The sequence below is a fragment of the Hipposideros armiger genome, unplaced genomic scaffold (genome assembly GCF_001890085.2).
Source record: "Hipposideros armiger isolate ML-2016 unplaced genomic scaffold, ASM189008v1 scaffold_90, whole genome shotgun sequence".
NCBI classification, from domain to species: Eukaryota; Metazoa; Chordata; class Mammalia; order Chiroptera; family Hipposideridae; genus Hipposideros; species Hipposideros armiger.
Window position 1 is genome coordinate 3,996,605 of NW_017731440.1, and position 19,188 is coordinate 4,015,792.

Genomic DNA, 19,188 nt, shown 5'->3' on the forward strand with positions numbered 1-19,188 from the left:
CTTCACTGTGACCTTGTTTGGGTAGCTAATTAGTTGGGGAATAGCTGATGAAGTATCTTAAAATCTTTCCTCTCTGACTAGTCTGATTGCCCAGAGAAGACCTTACCAATCTCCTCACTGAATGGCAAGCAACATCCTGGGAACTGAGTGGTAGCAGAAATGGACTGGAGAGGTGGGGGGTTCTCAGCATCCTATCTACATATTTCCTTAATTCCGTTGTTTGCAGTATATTTCAACTAGATCTTTCCCTTCAACTAGATCTGGTATCTCCTGACCCGGAGACCGCCTTTACCTTTTCCAGAAAATAAACCTCTATCCCTTTGCTGGCAAAGCAGAAAGGTATATAAGGATCTGGCTGCTTCTTAAACAAGTTTTCAACCAAATTACCTTATCTTTAGCGTTTCTTCCTACTCCTTCACTCAGAGATAACTGGTACCACTAATTATGAGCCTTTAGGAGATTCTATAGTGTAAATCACATTTGAGTCTCAGATTTCTGTATTTCTAGCTTAGAAATCAATTTTCTCAAGTCTCCTAAATTCTTTATTACTTCCCCTCTTTTTTTCTAACTTACAGATTTTAGATATGTTATCTCCGCTTCCATTCTCTCCATCCTTGTGAGTGTGTACCTTATTGTTTAAAAACCCAATACTGTTATTATAATGGGGTTTCAGGAAAATACAAGAGTACATACATGTGTCATGTCTACTGTCTTTACATGGAAGACCCATTGATTTAAGTTCTTTATTCCCTTTCCTCCAGACTACAAGTAAACTTTCCTTCATTCATATCTTGCTTATTTCCTTTTATGGCACTTATATGGAGTTACCAGTATAGCTGCTTCATCCCATTACTAGATTATAATGTATTTGAGAGCAGACATTTTATCTCATTCATCATGGTATATCTCCCTTCACAGTCTCTAGTATATAGGAGGTGCCTGTTAAAAATTGGTTAAATTGAAGGGCCGGCCGAGTGGCTCAGTTGGTTAAGAGCTCGCTCAAGAGTTTGAGCTCTGAGCAACAGCGGTTCGAGTCCAGCCCAAGCTGAGCTGCCAGCAGGTAGCAGGATGGCTCAGCTAAAAAAAAAAAAATTGGTTAAATTGATTTCGGTTGCCTTGTGGCTATTGCATTGGTAGCATTCCAGTTTTTTCAGGGACTTCGCTTGGGTTTTCCCCGGGTCTCCTAGAGCACTTCTGTTGGTTGCCATAATTAATGGATCTACCTGATTCGTTTTTTACCCTCCATGTGGGGTAGGGGCTGGGGGAGTGAACAGAGATGAGAAAGAAAAAGAAGGAACTGTGTGAGAGCTATGCTTTAGCAGTAGGCTAATTTACATACCTATTTCATATCTAAGCTCCATGTTTAGAAAGTTTCAAGTGATTAACTTTTTTGTGTGTTTAGGAACATGTCAAAGCTGTGCTTCGGAGACTCCAGGCCAGCTTAATTGAAATTATTTTAGTATTTTTATTACTTAAAAAAAGGGAAGAAAATAATTTTAAAAATCAGACCCCACAACATTCTGGATATTATATGTGTAAGACCAAGTGTTTATTTGGAAAACAATCACGTGATACAAAGTAGTTAAACTTTTCCTTTTCTTTTAAAAATAAGCTGTTTTCTTTGCTCTTGAGCAAATGTTTCCTCTTATTCTCTTGCCTGTAGTAAGACTTGTTGATTGTGGTCTAAGTTAATTTTTTGAGGTATATGTTTTTGAAATAAAATGGTTTTGTTTGCTTTTTTGGATAGATAATATATTCCAGTGAATTTTAGATGAAGAGTCGGACAAGGTCAATTAACATTGTATTAACATTTTATAATTTATAAATTACTTTTATAGTTTTTATATGGTCCCACTTGATCTGTGAATCAGGAAAGATATTATTCTGTTTTATTTATGAGGACACTAACTAAGTGTACAAACCTAGTAGATGATGGAGCCAGAATTTGATGACTCTTAGAACTGGTGATATAGTTATACACTAGTCTCCCCTTATCTGTGGGGATATAGTCCAAGACCCACAGTGGATGCCTGAAATCATGGATATTACCAAACCCTATATATACTGTTTATTCCTATACACACATACCTATGATAAAGTGTAATTTATAAATTAGGCACAGTAAGAGATTAACAATAATTAATAATAAAATAGAACAATTAGAATATACTGTAGTAAAAGTTATGTGAATGTGGTCTCTCTCTACAGTAATTTTTATATTTTTCAGTGCAACCCTATCCCTGAATCTGTACCATCCCTTACTCACAGTGAATGGCCAGTGTCACTCATTTCAGGGGATCCTTTGCTGAAGTCTTTGTATAGACTCAGTGCTTTCAGGTGTAGCACGTTGCTGTCGATGGAAACACATTTTCTGCTCATGTCTTCCACTCACAAATTTAATGCATTTTCCCTCTAAGCACTTACCATGTACTGTGGCCATAACTTTTGCAGTTTGAGATGCGACAGCAAAACTAGCATGAATTTCTTTTTCCATCTTCACAATTTCGTAGGAAGAAGATTCGTTCTTACCATAGATCTTAGCAACCTCAACACATGATTTTTTTCTTTGCTTATTAAGTCTAGAACTTGCACCTTTTTATTTAAAGGAAGCATCTTACAGCTTCTCTTTGGCACATCTGAATTGCCAGCATCACTACTTTTGTGCTTTGGGGCCTTTGTTAAGTAAAATAAGGGTTATGTGAGCACAAGCACTGTGATACCTGGACAGTCCATTTGATAACCAGGACGGCTACTAAGTGACTCGTGCAGGGAATGTATACAGCGTGGCTACGCTGGACAAAGGGATGATTCACGTCCAGGAGGACTAGAGCAGGACAGTGTGAGATTGCATCATGCTACTCAGCACAGTGCACAATTTAAAACTTATTATGAATTATTTATTTCTGGGATTTTTCATTTAATATTTTCAGACCATGATAACTGAAACTGCAGAAAGCAAAACCACGGATAGAGGGAGACTACTGTAGTGGACAAAGCTCTGAACTGGGAGTCAAAACAGTGTAATTATTACTATTTTAAAAATTCCATCTAAAGCAAATAAACTAATTTTCACACATTTGTGGTTTTTATTAGATATTTATCTCCTATAGGTGGTAATATTAAATGTACTGTTCTTTCTCCCATTTTAAGAAGGGTTAACTTCTCATATTACCTCACAACATTATTGAACCAACAGATATTTCTTCTGTGATTGTGTGGTATGTTACTTTTGTTCTCTTAACATCTTTGAACTCATTCTTCTTTAGGTGCTTCATGCAGACATCTGTACCCAAGGTTCACTTCTGCAAAATGCTGACATTGTTATAATGAATAATGTCTTCGAATATTTTCTTGATGAGACAGAACAGGCCAGGTATGTTATATATTCAAGCAAGAAATCTGTTATTTATCCAGAAAAATATGAAAAAGGATTGGTAAAGTAGAAATGTTTTCACATTAAACTTTTTTTAAATGATCTCAACTGTGAGGAGATTATATTAAAAAAGAAATGTGTTCTGGATAAAACAAAAATAAAAATAAACTGTCTAACTTTGTAAAATATTACATCTAATTTTAGGCAGATGTAAAATGATATCATGACCCAAGCATTTGCTTAGCAGTCAGGGATGATTTAATGTATCAGTTCCTAGTGGGCCTTTATACTTATTTTTTTCTTTGAGAAAATATGTCACGTGCTGTCCTATCACAAAATGATGGGAATTAACTAATGCCTATAAATGAATATAAAATAAGATATAAGAATATTAACCAATATGTGATTAATTATCAAACATTAAAAATATTCTAAAGGGGTAATATATAGTAGATTTCTGGACTTTATTCCACTATTCACGTAATGGAAAAATTAGCAAATCTGCAATCACTCTTCTGACTTTTCTGCCACAATTTAATGTAACCCATAAGGACCTATAGTTTCCTCTAGTTAGAAAATTCCTGTAGTCCGTAGTCTGAGACGCTGATTTTCTGGCTAGTTAGGCTTGCTGACTTCTTATTTAGCATAAGGGCATATGTATACTTTGCTCCTTTCCATATATATGAAAGGCAATTACAGAAGTGTTTAAATGAGTACGTTAATAAGGTTTCTACCTCAGAGAAATAAAACTGCATGTAGTTACACCCCATAAGCAGTTAATGCTGAGTGGAATCCTGAATGGCTAAACCTCTTCTTTATCCTGCTACCCCTTCACCTTCTATATTCTCCCCCAACCATCTCTCTCTCCCTCTCTCTCCGTCTCTCCCTCTCCCTCTCCCTCTCTCCTTCCCTCCTTCTCTCTCCCTCCCTCTCCCTCTCAACCCCCTCCCCCACAAACACACCCACCCATCCCATTACTAGGTTAAGGTCACTACTAAATTAATAATTTAAATAGTTTAAAAAGAAACTAGTTCAACAGAAAGCTAATCATATAGTCAAAGCTCAGCTAGAATGAGTGATGATTTTTGGTCTCCAGCTGAAGACCAGAAACACAGCATGAGCTAAGTTGTTTTAATCACAGTGCCTACTTTAAGCTTAATTTCCAGTGGACAAAGTATGATTAGCTTTTTACCTTTTTAAATTAATGACCAGTAGCCAAAACATACATAATTGTTGAAGAATGAAATAGGACCAGGTTTATGTTATATAAGAAGTTTAAAAGCACCTTATAAACTTGGAGATTTATTATAGAAAGACTTAGAATGCTGAAGAATGATGAAAGCTACTGGTGAACTTGATTCTGAAAATACTGCATGTTTAGATTGTTTTAACAACCTTCTTGGTACATTTATTCACAAACTCTACATGATTCACTAAATAGGTACTGGCCACCTATGTTAGTACAGTCATTTCTCCTAAATTAGTCTAGCGCAATGAATTCTAAATATAGATAGGTTATAGCCTCTCATGAGTAATTATCTCCATCATGAATGATAGTACACAGGCTATCATTCATATCTTCTAGAAGCTAGAAGATATGGTAAAGCATCCTGACATTAGAATTGTTCTAACAAAACTGATTGTTGACCTGTATAATTATATATAGTATAAGTAAAAGAGACTAGGTAGAACAGCATATAGCCTCCAAAGATTTGTAATCTTAATCAGAACCTGAGGACAACTAGAGTGCTACTGCTATAGGAGTTAGTATATGAGAGAAAACAGAAATATATCATAATAGAAAATGTGTACTCAGGAAAATCTCAGGCTTCAGAATAAGTTACCTTTCATTACAGGGTACCACCCAGGTTCTAGAGTAATTGTTAGTTTAAAAGCTGCCTCTATGTAGTTTTTCAGTATGTGAAACATGCAAAATGAGAGCTTACCAGAACCAGCAAGTGCTATTTTGAGAGCCATACCCAACCATGCCAATGTACTCAGCTTCTTCATTCTTCTTCAACTTGTAACATGTGTCATTTTTAAAGAACCACATCAAAACAACATACAATTCTAGCCCAAACACTGTGACATGTATTATCAAACACTGCTACATGATTTCAGATCTAGCCCGCGAAAAACAACATTCGTATCATTTTGTCTAATGAACTGCAGAATGTACTAAACTCCATAACCATTGCTAAAACTAAAATAAATGCAAATGACACTGCTGCCCATCTGCCCTACTGCAAGGGCGTGCACACCCCTGCTTTGCTTGACTATTGCTCCCCAATAGTGGGGTGTATGTCAAGATTCAGTATAGAAACCCAGTTCATATCTACACTAAAGGTTAATCAGAACCCATCAGACACTGCCCTCTCCAACACGTACACATGGCATTCCATTGTGCTTTAAACTTGGCTGGTCTCACCAAACTCAAGTGCTCCAGAAGTCTTGCCATTGAATATTTCTGACAGACAAATAAAGTATGATTTCACTCTTGGTGTTATTTTAAAAGATCTAATCTAGCTATTATACTCTTACTGTTAGTCTTTGCTTGGTTTCTGGCTTCTATGGCCTTTCTCCATGACTCTTCCCCACCTCTACCCCTTAGCCCCTTACCCTGTTCCATTCTGCAGATCCAATTTTGACACATTTCATAAAAAATTTAAGGGGCTTTAACTTCGGATCCAGTTTTGACTTCTATATCAGTTCTGAAACTGAGTTCTGGCCTAACTCATAATACCTTGTAGTAACCCGAATCACCATTTTGTTCAAATCTCTTCAGTAAGTGTAACTTAACAATTTTGCCAACGCCCCTTCAGTAACTGAAGAATTTACCAATTTCTAATATGTCACTGGAGTCCTATTTCCTGCAGGCAAACATTTTTGCCCACCTGGATTTCTAGGTACCCCCTGTGCTGCATTTTCTTTTGTCATCCTCATTTTTTTTAAATTTCCAGTGTCTCATAAAACCTAACAAAATTTGTATGTGTTGTAGAGCCTGGGAATACATCAGCCATAATGTAAGGAAACAAGGATCGTTATTGGTGACAGTACCAAGTCTTGAAGAGTCTTTCTCAGGTCTTCAGGTACGTAAGTTTCTTTCCCAGCATTTTCCTTGTCAAAACTTTTCTCCTACATTTTTCTGATAGCTGTTAGAATGTTCTAGAAATGTTCTGTCTGAATATAATGACAGATGATAGAGAATAGCAAGACCTTATGGCTTAAGAACTGGTTTGTGTTTTGTTAACTGGCCTCAAGAGCTCTGAAATTGTAATTCTTATCTTGATATATATGCCTTTGTTTCTCCAACCAATTTTTCCAACTATGGAGTTATAGTTTTAGGTTAACAAATGCTATTAAAAGTTTGTAAGAGGCTTTGAACACCCACATCATAACTTTTCCCCTTAGAACAAAGGGAACAGATTTATTCTAGGTTCTAGAATCAAATAAGTAGACTGGAAGCCCACATACTATGTACAGGTGAGCTTCTAGGCCAGTTTGGAATCTCACACAGTTCACTTCTTTGTTCCTCAGATTCTTTATATAAAATAAGGCTGATATTTAATACGATTCAGCCCAATAAATTGATCCTTATGTAAAGGTTAATTAGTATTTGTAAAGCTCTTTGAGGTCCAGATGAAAGATACTGTTACATTTCTTAATAGAGTATTATTATCATTTTCTTTAGTAGTGCTAGTGGATTTGAAAGAGTGAGATTAATACTATAAAGTAAAATAAATGTTATATTGTGGAAACTTAAAAAAAATACCTTTAAAATATGTGGTCTCCAATTTATAATTTCTATATATATTGAAATAATTTAGTAATTTTTTTTTTACTTACCAAAACAACTTTCACACTAAATACATAAATCTATCTAAATAACCATTTGAAATTAATATTTATGAAAGAGTCCTTATACACAACAAATTCTTGAATGACTTTATTGCTGTCCTATTTAACAAAACTTCTTTAACCAGATATATAGCCATTGGTGGCTCCAGAGTGTCTGTGTCATGGAGACTGAGGTTTGAAGTGTGAAGGGAAAGGCTTAATGAAGGTTATGAAGGGAGATTAGCCCCACTCATGCACCCCGCAGCGCCATCGCTCTGTGTAAATGAGCAGTTTTCTGTGTTCTCTGTGTATTCCTATAGTTGTTTAGTCTTTTATTGTTTAAGCCTAAAGATAATTATTAAACTATTTACATTAAAACAGTTATTCTGTGTTTTCTTTCAAATTCCAAGCTCAGAGTAAGCTAATTAAGTCCCTGAATCTACAGACCATTTAGTATGACAAGTACCTTGTAGTATGACAAAGAATTTTTCATGTGGCACCATGTAGAACTTAATACTGCTCATTGTGATAAAAATCTGTTGTGTTCAGTCACTTAGTTAGTCATGACTTCTTCCAGAGAATAGGATCGTTCTGCAATTTTCATGTTTGTTTATAATCTTTTTTTTTCCAGGTCAATATACAGTTATCTCCCTGGGTTGAACAGATACCACTGAACTATGATATATACCCAGAAAAGGATATTGACAGGGAAGCTCTTGAACAAATACATTTATATAAGATTCTCTAGCACTAAAATAGTCCTACCTCAGTGTTATGTTTTGTTGAATATATTACAAAATAATGAAGAAGAAAAAAAACACAACCCCAGTATTCAAACATATTTTTTCTGTATATTCCTTTCTAGCCTTTCTACATGTTTACATATTTATAAATAGTTGCATATGTGTATATCCATAGTTGTATATACAACTTTGATTTGTGTGATAATTTAATTAAAATATTTAAAAATTTGTGGTTCCCCTGGTTTCTTTTATTCTGTTAAATATATAAATGTATATATACACATACACACATATATAGAGGGTGCCAAAAAAATGTATACACATTTTAAGAAAGGAAAAGTTATTAAAATTGTAATACTTAATATATACCAATAACAAAAGATGAAGTCAAGTTTGACTTCTGCAATTACAAGAAGTGCTCAAAGTGGTTTCCATCGGCGTCCAGACACTTCTAATTATGGTGAACTACTTGAGCATAGATAACAGCTCTTAAAATGTGTATACATTTTTTTGGCATCCCTGTATATTCCAGATATGACAAAAAAAAAAGACCAGAAGTAGCTTCTTTCAAGACAGAAGTGTGAAGGGGAAGGTAAGTTACATTGTATCCTAATTATTAGTTCTCTATTCTGTAAGACTCCTTGTACACAGCTTTATCTGAAGAGGCTAGCACAGGACTAAAATAAAAAATGATTAGCCAGCTTGTGAAGCATTACCCTGGGGCATTCGGAGCTCCTGGATGGCCAGCCCTGCCCTGCAAGCTGCAGAAAGCCTTTCCAGCTGCAGATGGCCAGTGGGGGCTTGTGCAGCTGTCTGCGACACTTCATGAAGGGCAGTCAGCTCTGGCTAGTGCTGCAGCCTTGGGTGGCTCAGGGATTGGCAGGCAGAGGTGAGCAGCGGCTGGCCATGGTGCTCTCTGGGCATATTGGGTAGTGATAACAGGCTCCACACCAGCACAAGAACTGAATCTGCGATAACTTTATGAACTCCACTGCTGGTACCCCGTGCTGCCCACTCCGCACAGCATCACCACTGGGGGCACTCTTGGCTCCTGGGTGGCCAGTCCCTCCCTGCAAGATGTGGGAAGCCTTTCCAGCAGTGGACAGGACTGTGGCAGCCAGTGCAGCTGCCTGGGAAACTTTCAATGGTGGGCAGTCAGCCCCAACTTGTGCTGCAGCCTTTCTTGGGCAGCCCTTGGGAATCAGTGGGCCCAAAGTGAGTGGGGGCTGGCCATGGTGTTCTCTGGGCACTTTACAGAGTAGCCACAGTCTCTGCACTCACACAAGAGCTGAATCTGCATTAAGTTTGTGAACACTGCCCCAGTGACTCCCTGGGATCCGGCCCTGCCCAAGGCAGCATTACTGGGGCCACTGTCAGCACCAAGACAGTGCTGGTTAACCATACTAAAACAGAACACCACTCTATTACCCCACAAGCAGCACACACAAAGGATGGTCTCAATAGGTACAACAGCCGACTGGGGCAAATCCCTCTCTGAGGCATCAGCCCCGACTCAGAAGCTCATACACAGTGGGGATAGCCAATTCTCATAGCCAGTTAGCCTGAGAGTCGATCTCATCCATTGATGTGCCAAAAGCAACCAAAGTACAACTACAACAGGAGGGCACATACAACCTGCACAAGGGAAACTCCTGGAACACATGGCACAGATGATCAGGGAGACTGTGCTACTGGACCACACAGGACACCTACTACATAAGGCCACCCAGCAAAGAATGACGAACATTGGAGATCCACCTAATACATAGAAACAAACAGAGAGGCAGCCAAAATGAGAACCCAAATAAAAAAAGAACACTCCAGAAAAAGAACTAAATGAAATGAGGGCAACCAACCTACCAGAGACAGAGTTCAAAACACTGGTTATAAGAATGCTTAAGGAACTTAGAGCTTCACCAAAGGAATAGTAAGCCTAAAGAAGGACATAGAAACAAACAAAAAAAAGAATCAGTCAGAAATAAAGAATACAATAAGTGAAGAATACACTAGAAGGAATCAATAGCAGATTAGATGAAGAGGAACGAATCAGCGATTTAGAAGACAAGGTAGCAGAAAACACCCAATCGGATTAACAAAAACAGAATTTTTTTTTTAATTGGGGGATTAGGGGATGGGAACAGTGCTGGGGAATTGGGGGAAGGGGAATAGACAGGTTGCTGTGCTTTTGTTCTTCAGTCTAGTTGTGGAGGACGTTGCTTTACTGGCCCAAGTTGGCACCATCATTGAGCTTTTCCTGGGCGAGGCAGATCAGTCGCCGGCTTCTGGATGGCCGCTCACAGCGGCTGCTGGCCACTCACACTGGCTGCTGGCTACACACGGTGATAGCCCATGGCAACCCACTGCCACAGGGGCTGCAGCCTACGCTATCGCCAGCAACTCACGGCATCCCAGCTCCAGGTCGAGCTGTTGTTCAGCTCTTAGCTGTAGAGGGCAGTGTCACTGGCCCTCATATGTGGGATCCAAACCAGGGCCCTCTGACGTCCCAAGCCAGCTCTTAACCAGTGCACCACTCGGCTGGCCCCAACAAAGAATTTTTTAAAAATGAAGATAGTTTAAGGGACCTCTGGGGCAACAAGTGTAGCAACATTCACATCATAGGAATACCAGAAGGAGAAGAGAGGGAGCAAGGGATTGAGAATCTATTGGAAGAAATAATGACTGAAAACTTCCCTAACCTGGTGAAAGAAATAGACATACAAGGTCAGGAACTGCAGAGTCCCAAACAAGATGAACCCAAAGAGACCCACACCAAGACACATCGTAATTAAAATGGCAAAGATTAGACAAAAGAGATAATGCTAAAAGCAGCAAGAGAAAGACAACTAGTTACTTACAAGGGAGCTCCCTTAACACTCTCAGCTGATTTCTCAACAGAAACTCTGCAGGCTAGAAAGGATTGGCACAAAATAGTCAAAGTAATGAAAAGCAAGGACCTACAACCAAGACTATGCTACCCAGCAAGCCTATCATTTAAAGTTGAAGGAGAGACAAAGAGCTTTCCAGACTACAAGAAGCTAAAGGAATTCATTACTACTGAACCAGTTTTACGAGAAATGTTAAAGGGACTTCTTTAAGAAGATGGGGTGAGGGGGAGGGAGGACATCAAAAATATGAATAATGAAATGGCAATAACTGTGTACCTATCAATAATCACTTTAAATGTAAGTGGGTTAAATGTTTCAATCAAAAGACATAGGGTAGGGCCAGCTGAGTGGTTCAGTTGGTTAAGAGCTCGCTCAAGAGTGCGAGCTCTGAGCAACAGCAGTTCAATTCCCAGCCCGAGCTGAGCTGCCACTGAGCTGCCAACAGGTGGCAGGATCACTTAGCTTAAAAAAAAAAAAGGCATAGGGTAGCTGAATGGATAAGAAAACAAAACCCATACATATGTTGTCTACAAGAGACCCATCTCGGATTGAAGACACATAGACTGAAAATAAAGGGATGGAAAAAGGCATTGCATGCAAATGGAAATGGAAAAACAAGATAAAGTAGCAATGCTTATATCAGACAAAATAGACTTTAAAATGAGGACTTTAATAAGGGATGAAGAAAGACATTACATAATGATAAATGGATCAATCCAACAAGAGGACATAACCCTAGTAAACATCTATGCACCCCATATAGCACCTAGATATATAAAGCAAAATTGACGTAAAGGGAGAGATTGACAGTAATACAACAATAGTAGGGGACTTTAACACCATATTGACACCAACAGACAGATCTTCCAGACAAAATCAACAAGGAAACAATGGCCTTAAATGACACACTAGGCCAGATGGATTTAATTGATATTCTTAGAGCATTCCACCCCAAAGTAGCAGAATATACATTCTTTTCAAGTGCACATGGAACATTTTCCAAGGTTGACCACATATTAGGCCACAAAACAAGTCTCAGTAAATTCAAGAAAATTGAAGTCATATCAGTTGTTCTCTCCAACCATAGTGTTATGAAACTAGAAATTAATTACAAAACAAAACAAAACAAACAAAAACCCTAAAAATCACACAAACACATGGAGGCTACATAACATGGTACTAAACAATGAATGGGTTAACAATGAGATCAAGGAAGAAATCAAAAGATACTTTGAGATAAATAAAAATGAAAACACAATGACCTAAAATATATGGAACACAATGAAAGCAGTCGTAAGAGAGAAGTTCATAGCAATGCAGGCCTAACTCAAAAAAAAAGCAAGGAAAATCTCAAATAAACAATCTAACTTAACACTTAAAGGAACTGGAAAAGGAATAGTAAACAAAACCCAAAGTGAATAGAAGAAGGGAAATAATAAAAATCAAAGCAGAAATAAACTAAAATCTTAAAAACACACACACACACAAAAGATCAATGAAACCAAGAGATGGTTCTTTGAAAAGATAAGCAAAATTGATGGAATTTTAACCAGACTCATCAAGAAAAAATGAGAGAGGACCCAAATAAATAAACTCAGAAATGAAAGAGAAGTGGCAAGGGACACCACAGAGGAAAACTAAAATTAAGAATATACTATGAGCAGTTATATGTCAACAAATTGGACAACCTGAAAGAAATGGATAAATTCCTAGAGTCATACAATCTTCCGAGACTGAATCAAGAAGAAACAGAAAATGTGAACTGACCAATTACTACTAATAAATCAGTAATTTAAAAACTCCCAACAAACAAAAGTTCTAGACCAGATGGCTTTTTATAGGTAAACTTTACCAAACATTCAAAAAATAATTAACACCTATTTTTCTCACTATTCCAAAAAATTCAAGAAGAGGGAAGGCTCTTAAGCTAATTCTATGAGGCCACCATTACCCTGATTCCAAAACCATATAGAGACATTGCAAAAAAAGAAAACTATAGGCTAATATCCCTGATGAACATAGATACAAAAGTTCTCAACAAAATACTACCAAACCAAATTCAGCGATACATTACAAGATTATGCACCATATCAAGTGGGATTTATTCCTGGTACAAGGTTGGTTCAATAATTACAAGTCAACATGATACACCACATAAACAAAATAAAATACAAAAATCATATGGTTATATCAGTGGATGCAGAAAAAGCATTTGACAAAATCCAGCATCCATTTATGATAAAAACTTGCAGCAAAGTGGGACTAGAGGGAACATACCCAACATAATAAAGGCAATATATGACAAATCCACAGATAACATACTTAATGGGGAAAAGCTAAAAGCATCCTCCTTAAGATCAGGAACAAGACAACAACGTCCACTTTCACCACTTTCATTCAGTATAGTGTTGGAAGTCCTAACCACAGCAATCAGAAAAGAAAAAGAAATAAAAATCATCCAAAGTGGAAAGGAAGAAGTAAAACTGTCATCATTTGCAGATGACATACTACACAGGGAGAATCCCAAAGATTCCACCAAAAAACTATTAGAACTGATAAATAGATTTAGTTAAGTAGTAGTATACAAAATTAATATTCAGAAATCAGTTGTATTTTTATACACTAATAACAAACTATCAGAAAGAGAAATAAAGAAAACAATCCCATTTACAATTGAATCATAAAATAAAATAAAATATCTAGGAATGAATTTCATCAAGGAAGTAAAATATCTGTACTCAGAAAATTATAAGACATTAAAGAGATAAATTAAAGAAGATACAAATAAATGGAAACATAGTTAATATAGTTAAAATGCCCATAATACTCAAAGCAATGTACAGATTCAGTGCAAATTCTACCAAACTACCAATGGCAATCTTCACAGAACTAGAACAAATAATCCTAAAATTTGTATGGAACCATAAAAGACCCTGAATAGCCATGGCAATCTTGAGGAAAAAGAACAAAGTTGGAGGTATCACACTACCTAATATCAAATCATACTACAAGACTATAGTAATCAAAATAGCATGGTATTGGCATAAAAACAGACACATAGATCAATGGAACAGGATAGAAAGCCCAGAAATAAACCCACACCTATGTGGTCATTTAATCTATGACAAAGGAAGCAAGAATATACAGTGGGGTAAAGACAGTCTAGTCAATAAATGGTGCTAAGAAAACTGGACAGATACATGCAAAAAAAATAATGAAACTGGACCACTTTCTTATGCCATAAACAAGAATATGGCACTCAAATTGGTTTAAAGACTTAAATGTAAGACCCAAAACCATAAAACTACTAGAAGAAAACATCAGCAGTAAACTCTCCAACATTATCCTTAGTAATATTTTTTTAGGTATATCTCCTTGAGCATGGGAAACAAAAGAAAAAATAAACATATGGGACTATGTCAAACTAAAAAAGTTTTTGCATGACAAAGGAAACCATCAACAAAACGAAAAGACATCCTACTGAATGGGAGAAGATATTTGCCAATGATACATCTGATAAGGGTTTAATATCCAAAATTTATAAAGAACTCATACAACTCAACACCAAAAAAACAAACAATCCAGTTAAAAAAATGGGCAGAGGACCTGAATAGACATTTCTCCGAAGAGGATATACAGATGGCCAGTAGACATATGAAAAGATACTCAACATCACTAATGATCAAAGAAATGCAAATTAAACCACACTTGTCAGAATGGCTATCATCAATAAGTAAAAAAATAACAAATGTTGGTGAGGCTGTGGATAAAAGGGAACCCTCGTACACTGTTGGTGGGACTGCAAATTGGTGCAGCCACTATGGAAAACATCTTGGAGATTCCTCAAAAAATTAAAAATACAACTACCTTATGACCCAGCAATTCCACTCCTGGGTATTTATCTATCCAAAGAAATCCAAAACACTAATTTGAAAAGATATATGCACCCCTGTGTTCACTGCAGTGCTATTTACAGTTGCCAAGATGTGGAAGCAACCGAAATGCCCATCAATAGACAACTGGATAAAGAAATTGTGGTATATATCTACAATGGAATATTACTCTGCCATAAAAAGAATGAAATCTTACCATTTACGACAACATGTATGGACCTGGAGGGTATTATGCTAAGTGAAATAAGTCAGACTGAGAAAGACAGATACCACATGATCCCAGTTTTATGTGGCATATAAAGAACAGAATAAATGAACAAACAAAACAGAAACAAACTCATAGATATAGAGAACAAACTGATGGTTACCAGATGAGAAGCAGGTTGGGGACCAGGGTAAAAAAGGTGAAGGGATTAAGAAGTAGAAATTGGTAGTTACGAAATAGTCACAGGGATATAAAGTACAGTATGAGGAATATAGTCAATAATATAAAAAAATAAAATAAAAAATAATTATAGTTGTTAGGGAAAATCAAAACTAGAAAAGTAGCCTCCAAAATATAGAGATTTTATCTAGGTAGAGAAATTATTAGTGGTTTTTTTTTCTATGATGACTGTATTTCTTTTGAAATAAGGAAAAGCAAAACTTTTTTAAAGAATACAATGGAATATAAAAACTTGAACACTTAACTAGTTCCAGTAATCTCATATTTTGTATTATATTTAAATTACTTTTTTAACTAAACTAACCCACATTTTGGAATTGCAGAACCTTTTGGAGATCTATCTAGTGAAAGGGTTTATCTGATACATTTTTGTCATCACCTATTAACGAAAAAGTAGCAGTCAATTCTAACTTTCAAAAGGAAGTTATTGGTCAGCAGCTAAACAAAATGCTAAAAATAAAGACAAAAGTTTGGAACTTTATCTTTATTGTTGATATTAATAAGTTTAATATTTAGGCTCTGGTATAATATTAAATATCAGAATAAATGCTGGAATTCCAATAATTTCTTATTTATATAGGCGTTACTTATTCCTGTGAACCCATTAAACATTCTTACCATGCTAGTCACCCAAAAAGAACCTAAGGCAGAGTTAGGAAGTCACTAACAACTTCTGGCATCCCTCAGTAACAATTGGTGGATGTTGCCAGGAGGCTGTGCAGATTTTCCGAGATTTTGGAAAAAGATTTCTAGAAAAGGAGAAAAAATTATTTAAAAGTATTTTTAAATAGCTTGTAGCTGTCAGTCATATGATTGTTTTATACATAATAAAATGTATTTATTGGCTTATTGTGATAACTTATATTTAGGCACCTAAATTTCAAACACAACCAAAATACTAACTGTAACAAATGGTGAGAGCATTGCATAAGATACACATAGTAATCATCCATGAGAAAATGAGTTTATTAGCAATATGGCACATAATTACATTATCGCAACTATTGAGTTTCACTTTTTGCTTCACCTATTCTTAAGAAACCATATTTCCTAAAATCTGAGTCGCAATTGCTCTAGTGTTTGTCCCTCAGAAGCAAGAATCTCTAAAGCAAAATATGCTGCTATGGCCCTTGAATGCCAGAACTCCCATGCTAGAATGCCCTGGACAGGACTGAAGGAGAGATAACACTAACAACACTCGGGACCAGGAGGCGAGGAATCTACCTGTAAACTTAGTTTCAAATCATCTGTAAAATAAAAATAAGTATTCAGCATTAACGAACTGGTAGTTACAAAATAATCATGGGATATAAAGCATAGGGAATATAATCAATAATATGGTAATAACTATATATAGTGCCAGGTAGGTACTAGACTAGTCGGAGGATCACTTTTTTTTTTTAAGATTTTTATTGGGGAATTGGGGGATGGGAACAGCCATGGGGAATTGGGGAAGGGGAACAGACAAGTCACTGTCCTTTTGTTCTTCAGTCTAGTTGTGCTTCATTGGCCCAAGTTGGCACCATCATTGTGCTCTTCCCTGGGTGAGGCAGATCAGTCGCCGGCTTCTGGACGGCCTCTCACCACGGCTGCTGGCCGCTCACGCTGGCTGCTGGCTGCACATGATAGCCTATGGCAGCCAACTGCAGCAGAGGCTGCAGCCTACGCCTTCGCTGACTTCGGTGACTCACGGCAGCCCAGCTCCAGGTTGAGCTGTTGTTCAGCATCTTAGCTGTGGAGGGCAGTGTCACTGGCCCTCATATGTGGGATCCGAACTGGAGCCCTCTGGCGTCCCAAGCCAGCTCCTAACCAAGGCGCCACTCGGCCAGCCCGGGGATCACTTCTTCAATTATATAAATGCCTAACTACTATGCTGTACACCTGAAATTAATATAAAATAATATTGAATGTCAACTGTAATTGAATCATTTAAAAAGGGGACAAAAGTTGAAGAGGAATAAGAGGTTCAAATTTCCAGGTATAAAACAAGTAAGTCATGGGGATGTAATGTACAGCATAGGGAATATAGTCAATAATATTGTGATAGTGTGGTATGGTGTCAGATGGTTGCTGGACTTATCATAGTGATCACTTCTTTAGGTCTATAAATGTTGAATAACTATGGTGTACCCCTGAATCTTGTATAATATTATATGTTCGCTATATTTTAATAAAAATCTTAAAAACATTTAAAAACCCCAACAGTACTGTGGGGAAAAAAGAATAAAGAATAAAGTTACAGAAATAATGGGCAATTGTTTAAATATTATCACTGTTATGATTTTTAGACATGTTGAACTATGGATGTTTAGTTGATGAAGTGGGGAAAAAGGTATAAACAATCTAAAATATTGGAAAATATTCTGTGTGATAGGTATATGCTAACATTTTTAAGCAAGTGCCAGAGGCAAATATTAGAACTATAGGATATTAAGGATACACCAGTATTAATATTCTGGATGTGGAATTATTTAACTTAATAAGTTTTTCACTTCTTACAGTTTGTCACTCCTTAGCCTCAACCATCCTCTCTGCCCTCCACTGTCCATGCTATGTCTCAGAAGGCTCGGGGGGAAAGAGTGTAGTAGAGTTAAGGTATTTTCATATTTCAGCAGCCAAATGAAAAATACTCAAAACAAAAAGAAAAACATTTTTTCATGTAGCATTGCTTGTGCTCAAACAACTAAAAACATTAAGATTACAATAAATGTCCAAATTATTTAGCTCTTTACCTCATAAGATACATGACAAATTTGATGAAGATTTAATAGAAAACAGAAAATAAAGTTGCTTGTGAGAACTTTAGAACTTTTTTCTGCCAGTGTTCCTTTAAAATTACTCAACATCACTGAGCTTCTCCAAGTTTTGTCACCTCTTTCTCTCATCCAACCTCCAATCTCCTCTACTAATGCAGATGCCAACCAGGTCCCAACCAGGTCCCATTTGGGGATATATCACAGCTTCAACCTTCCAGAATTTCATGAAAACTTCATAACCTTTACACATTATAAGGTATTTTCTATTGATGGTGAATGCAACTATTAATTGCATTAACTAATCACACAAAATTGCACTAACTAATCACACACTGTGTATCTAGCACTGTCACTCTCTGTAGATACAAAAATGGAACAATTGGTTCCACCCCAAAGGAACTCACACTGTGAGGAGGGAGAGAAACTCCTTAGTTGAAATATAGGGTAAGGAAAGACATTTTGGGTAGAGGGAACAGCCTGTGCAGATACATAGAGGATGATGATATTTTAATATGACTAGAACCCAAGGTAGGATTACATGAGGTTGGTGGACAGATGGATGCCAGATCAGGAAGGGAGTGGTACGCCCAGCAAGAGAGATGACATTTTATTATGAGAGTCAGGGTGTACCATTAAAAGATTTTAATCAGTATATTGATATGGTCACAATAAAATTATAGAAACACAAATCTGGAGACATTATCTAGGATGATTACAGGGGAAAAATAAGAGGCAAGGGAGTGTCAGGGAACCACTGTGCTGGTCCAGTAGAATTGAACCAAGGCGGCGACTCAGGATGGAGGGAAAAGAAAGGAGTCCAGGGGTAGGAGCACTCAGCACTTTTAGAGGGGATTACATAAATCCTGAAGCAAATAGGGTTTAAAAATTATATTTATGAAGATATATAAGAAAATCAATGTGGCGTTATAGTAAATTTATTAAGTCAAACGATAAAAGCACGTTTATTAAGTCAAAAGATAAAAGCAAGAAATCTACTGAATGGAATCTTATACTATCAGCATACAAAATAGTTACATACTAAGTATATGGCCAAAAAAGAATGCTAAGAGGCAAATACTAAGACAATAGCTTGAAAAGGAACCTGCCAAGGGTGAAATACACACAACACACATAAAATAAACAAGGACATTAGCACTGAAGAGAAGGCTTTGGGTGGGGCATAAAATTCCAAACATTTTTCATGATAATAAGAATCTAGCTAGGAAAAAGAACAGTTAAGGGTTTCACTGGGAACA

General features: G+C 36.8%; 1 protein-coding gene across 3 annotated transcripts in view; it reads left to right on the plus strand.

Moving 5' to 3' along the window:
* Nucleotides 1-8,164, plus strand: part of LOC109383889 (uncharacterized) — a 32,993-nt gene extending 24,829 nt beyond the window's left edge. For all 3 annotated transcript variants that reach the window (XM_019644693.1, XM_019644692.1, XM_019644695.1), the window contains 3 exons: nt 3,267-3,373; nt 6,372-6,462; nt 7,842-8,164. In XM_019644693.1, the coding sequence (XP_019500238.1) occupies nt 3,267-3,373; nt 6,372-6,462; nt 7,842-7,958 (315 nt within the window). In that variant the 3' untranslated portion in view covers nt 7,959-8,164. The remainder of the gene's footprint in view (nt 1-3,266; nt 3,374-6,371; nt 6,463-7,841) is intronic.
* The last annotated feature ends 11,024 nt before the right edge of the window (nt 8,165-19,188 follow it).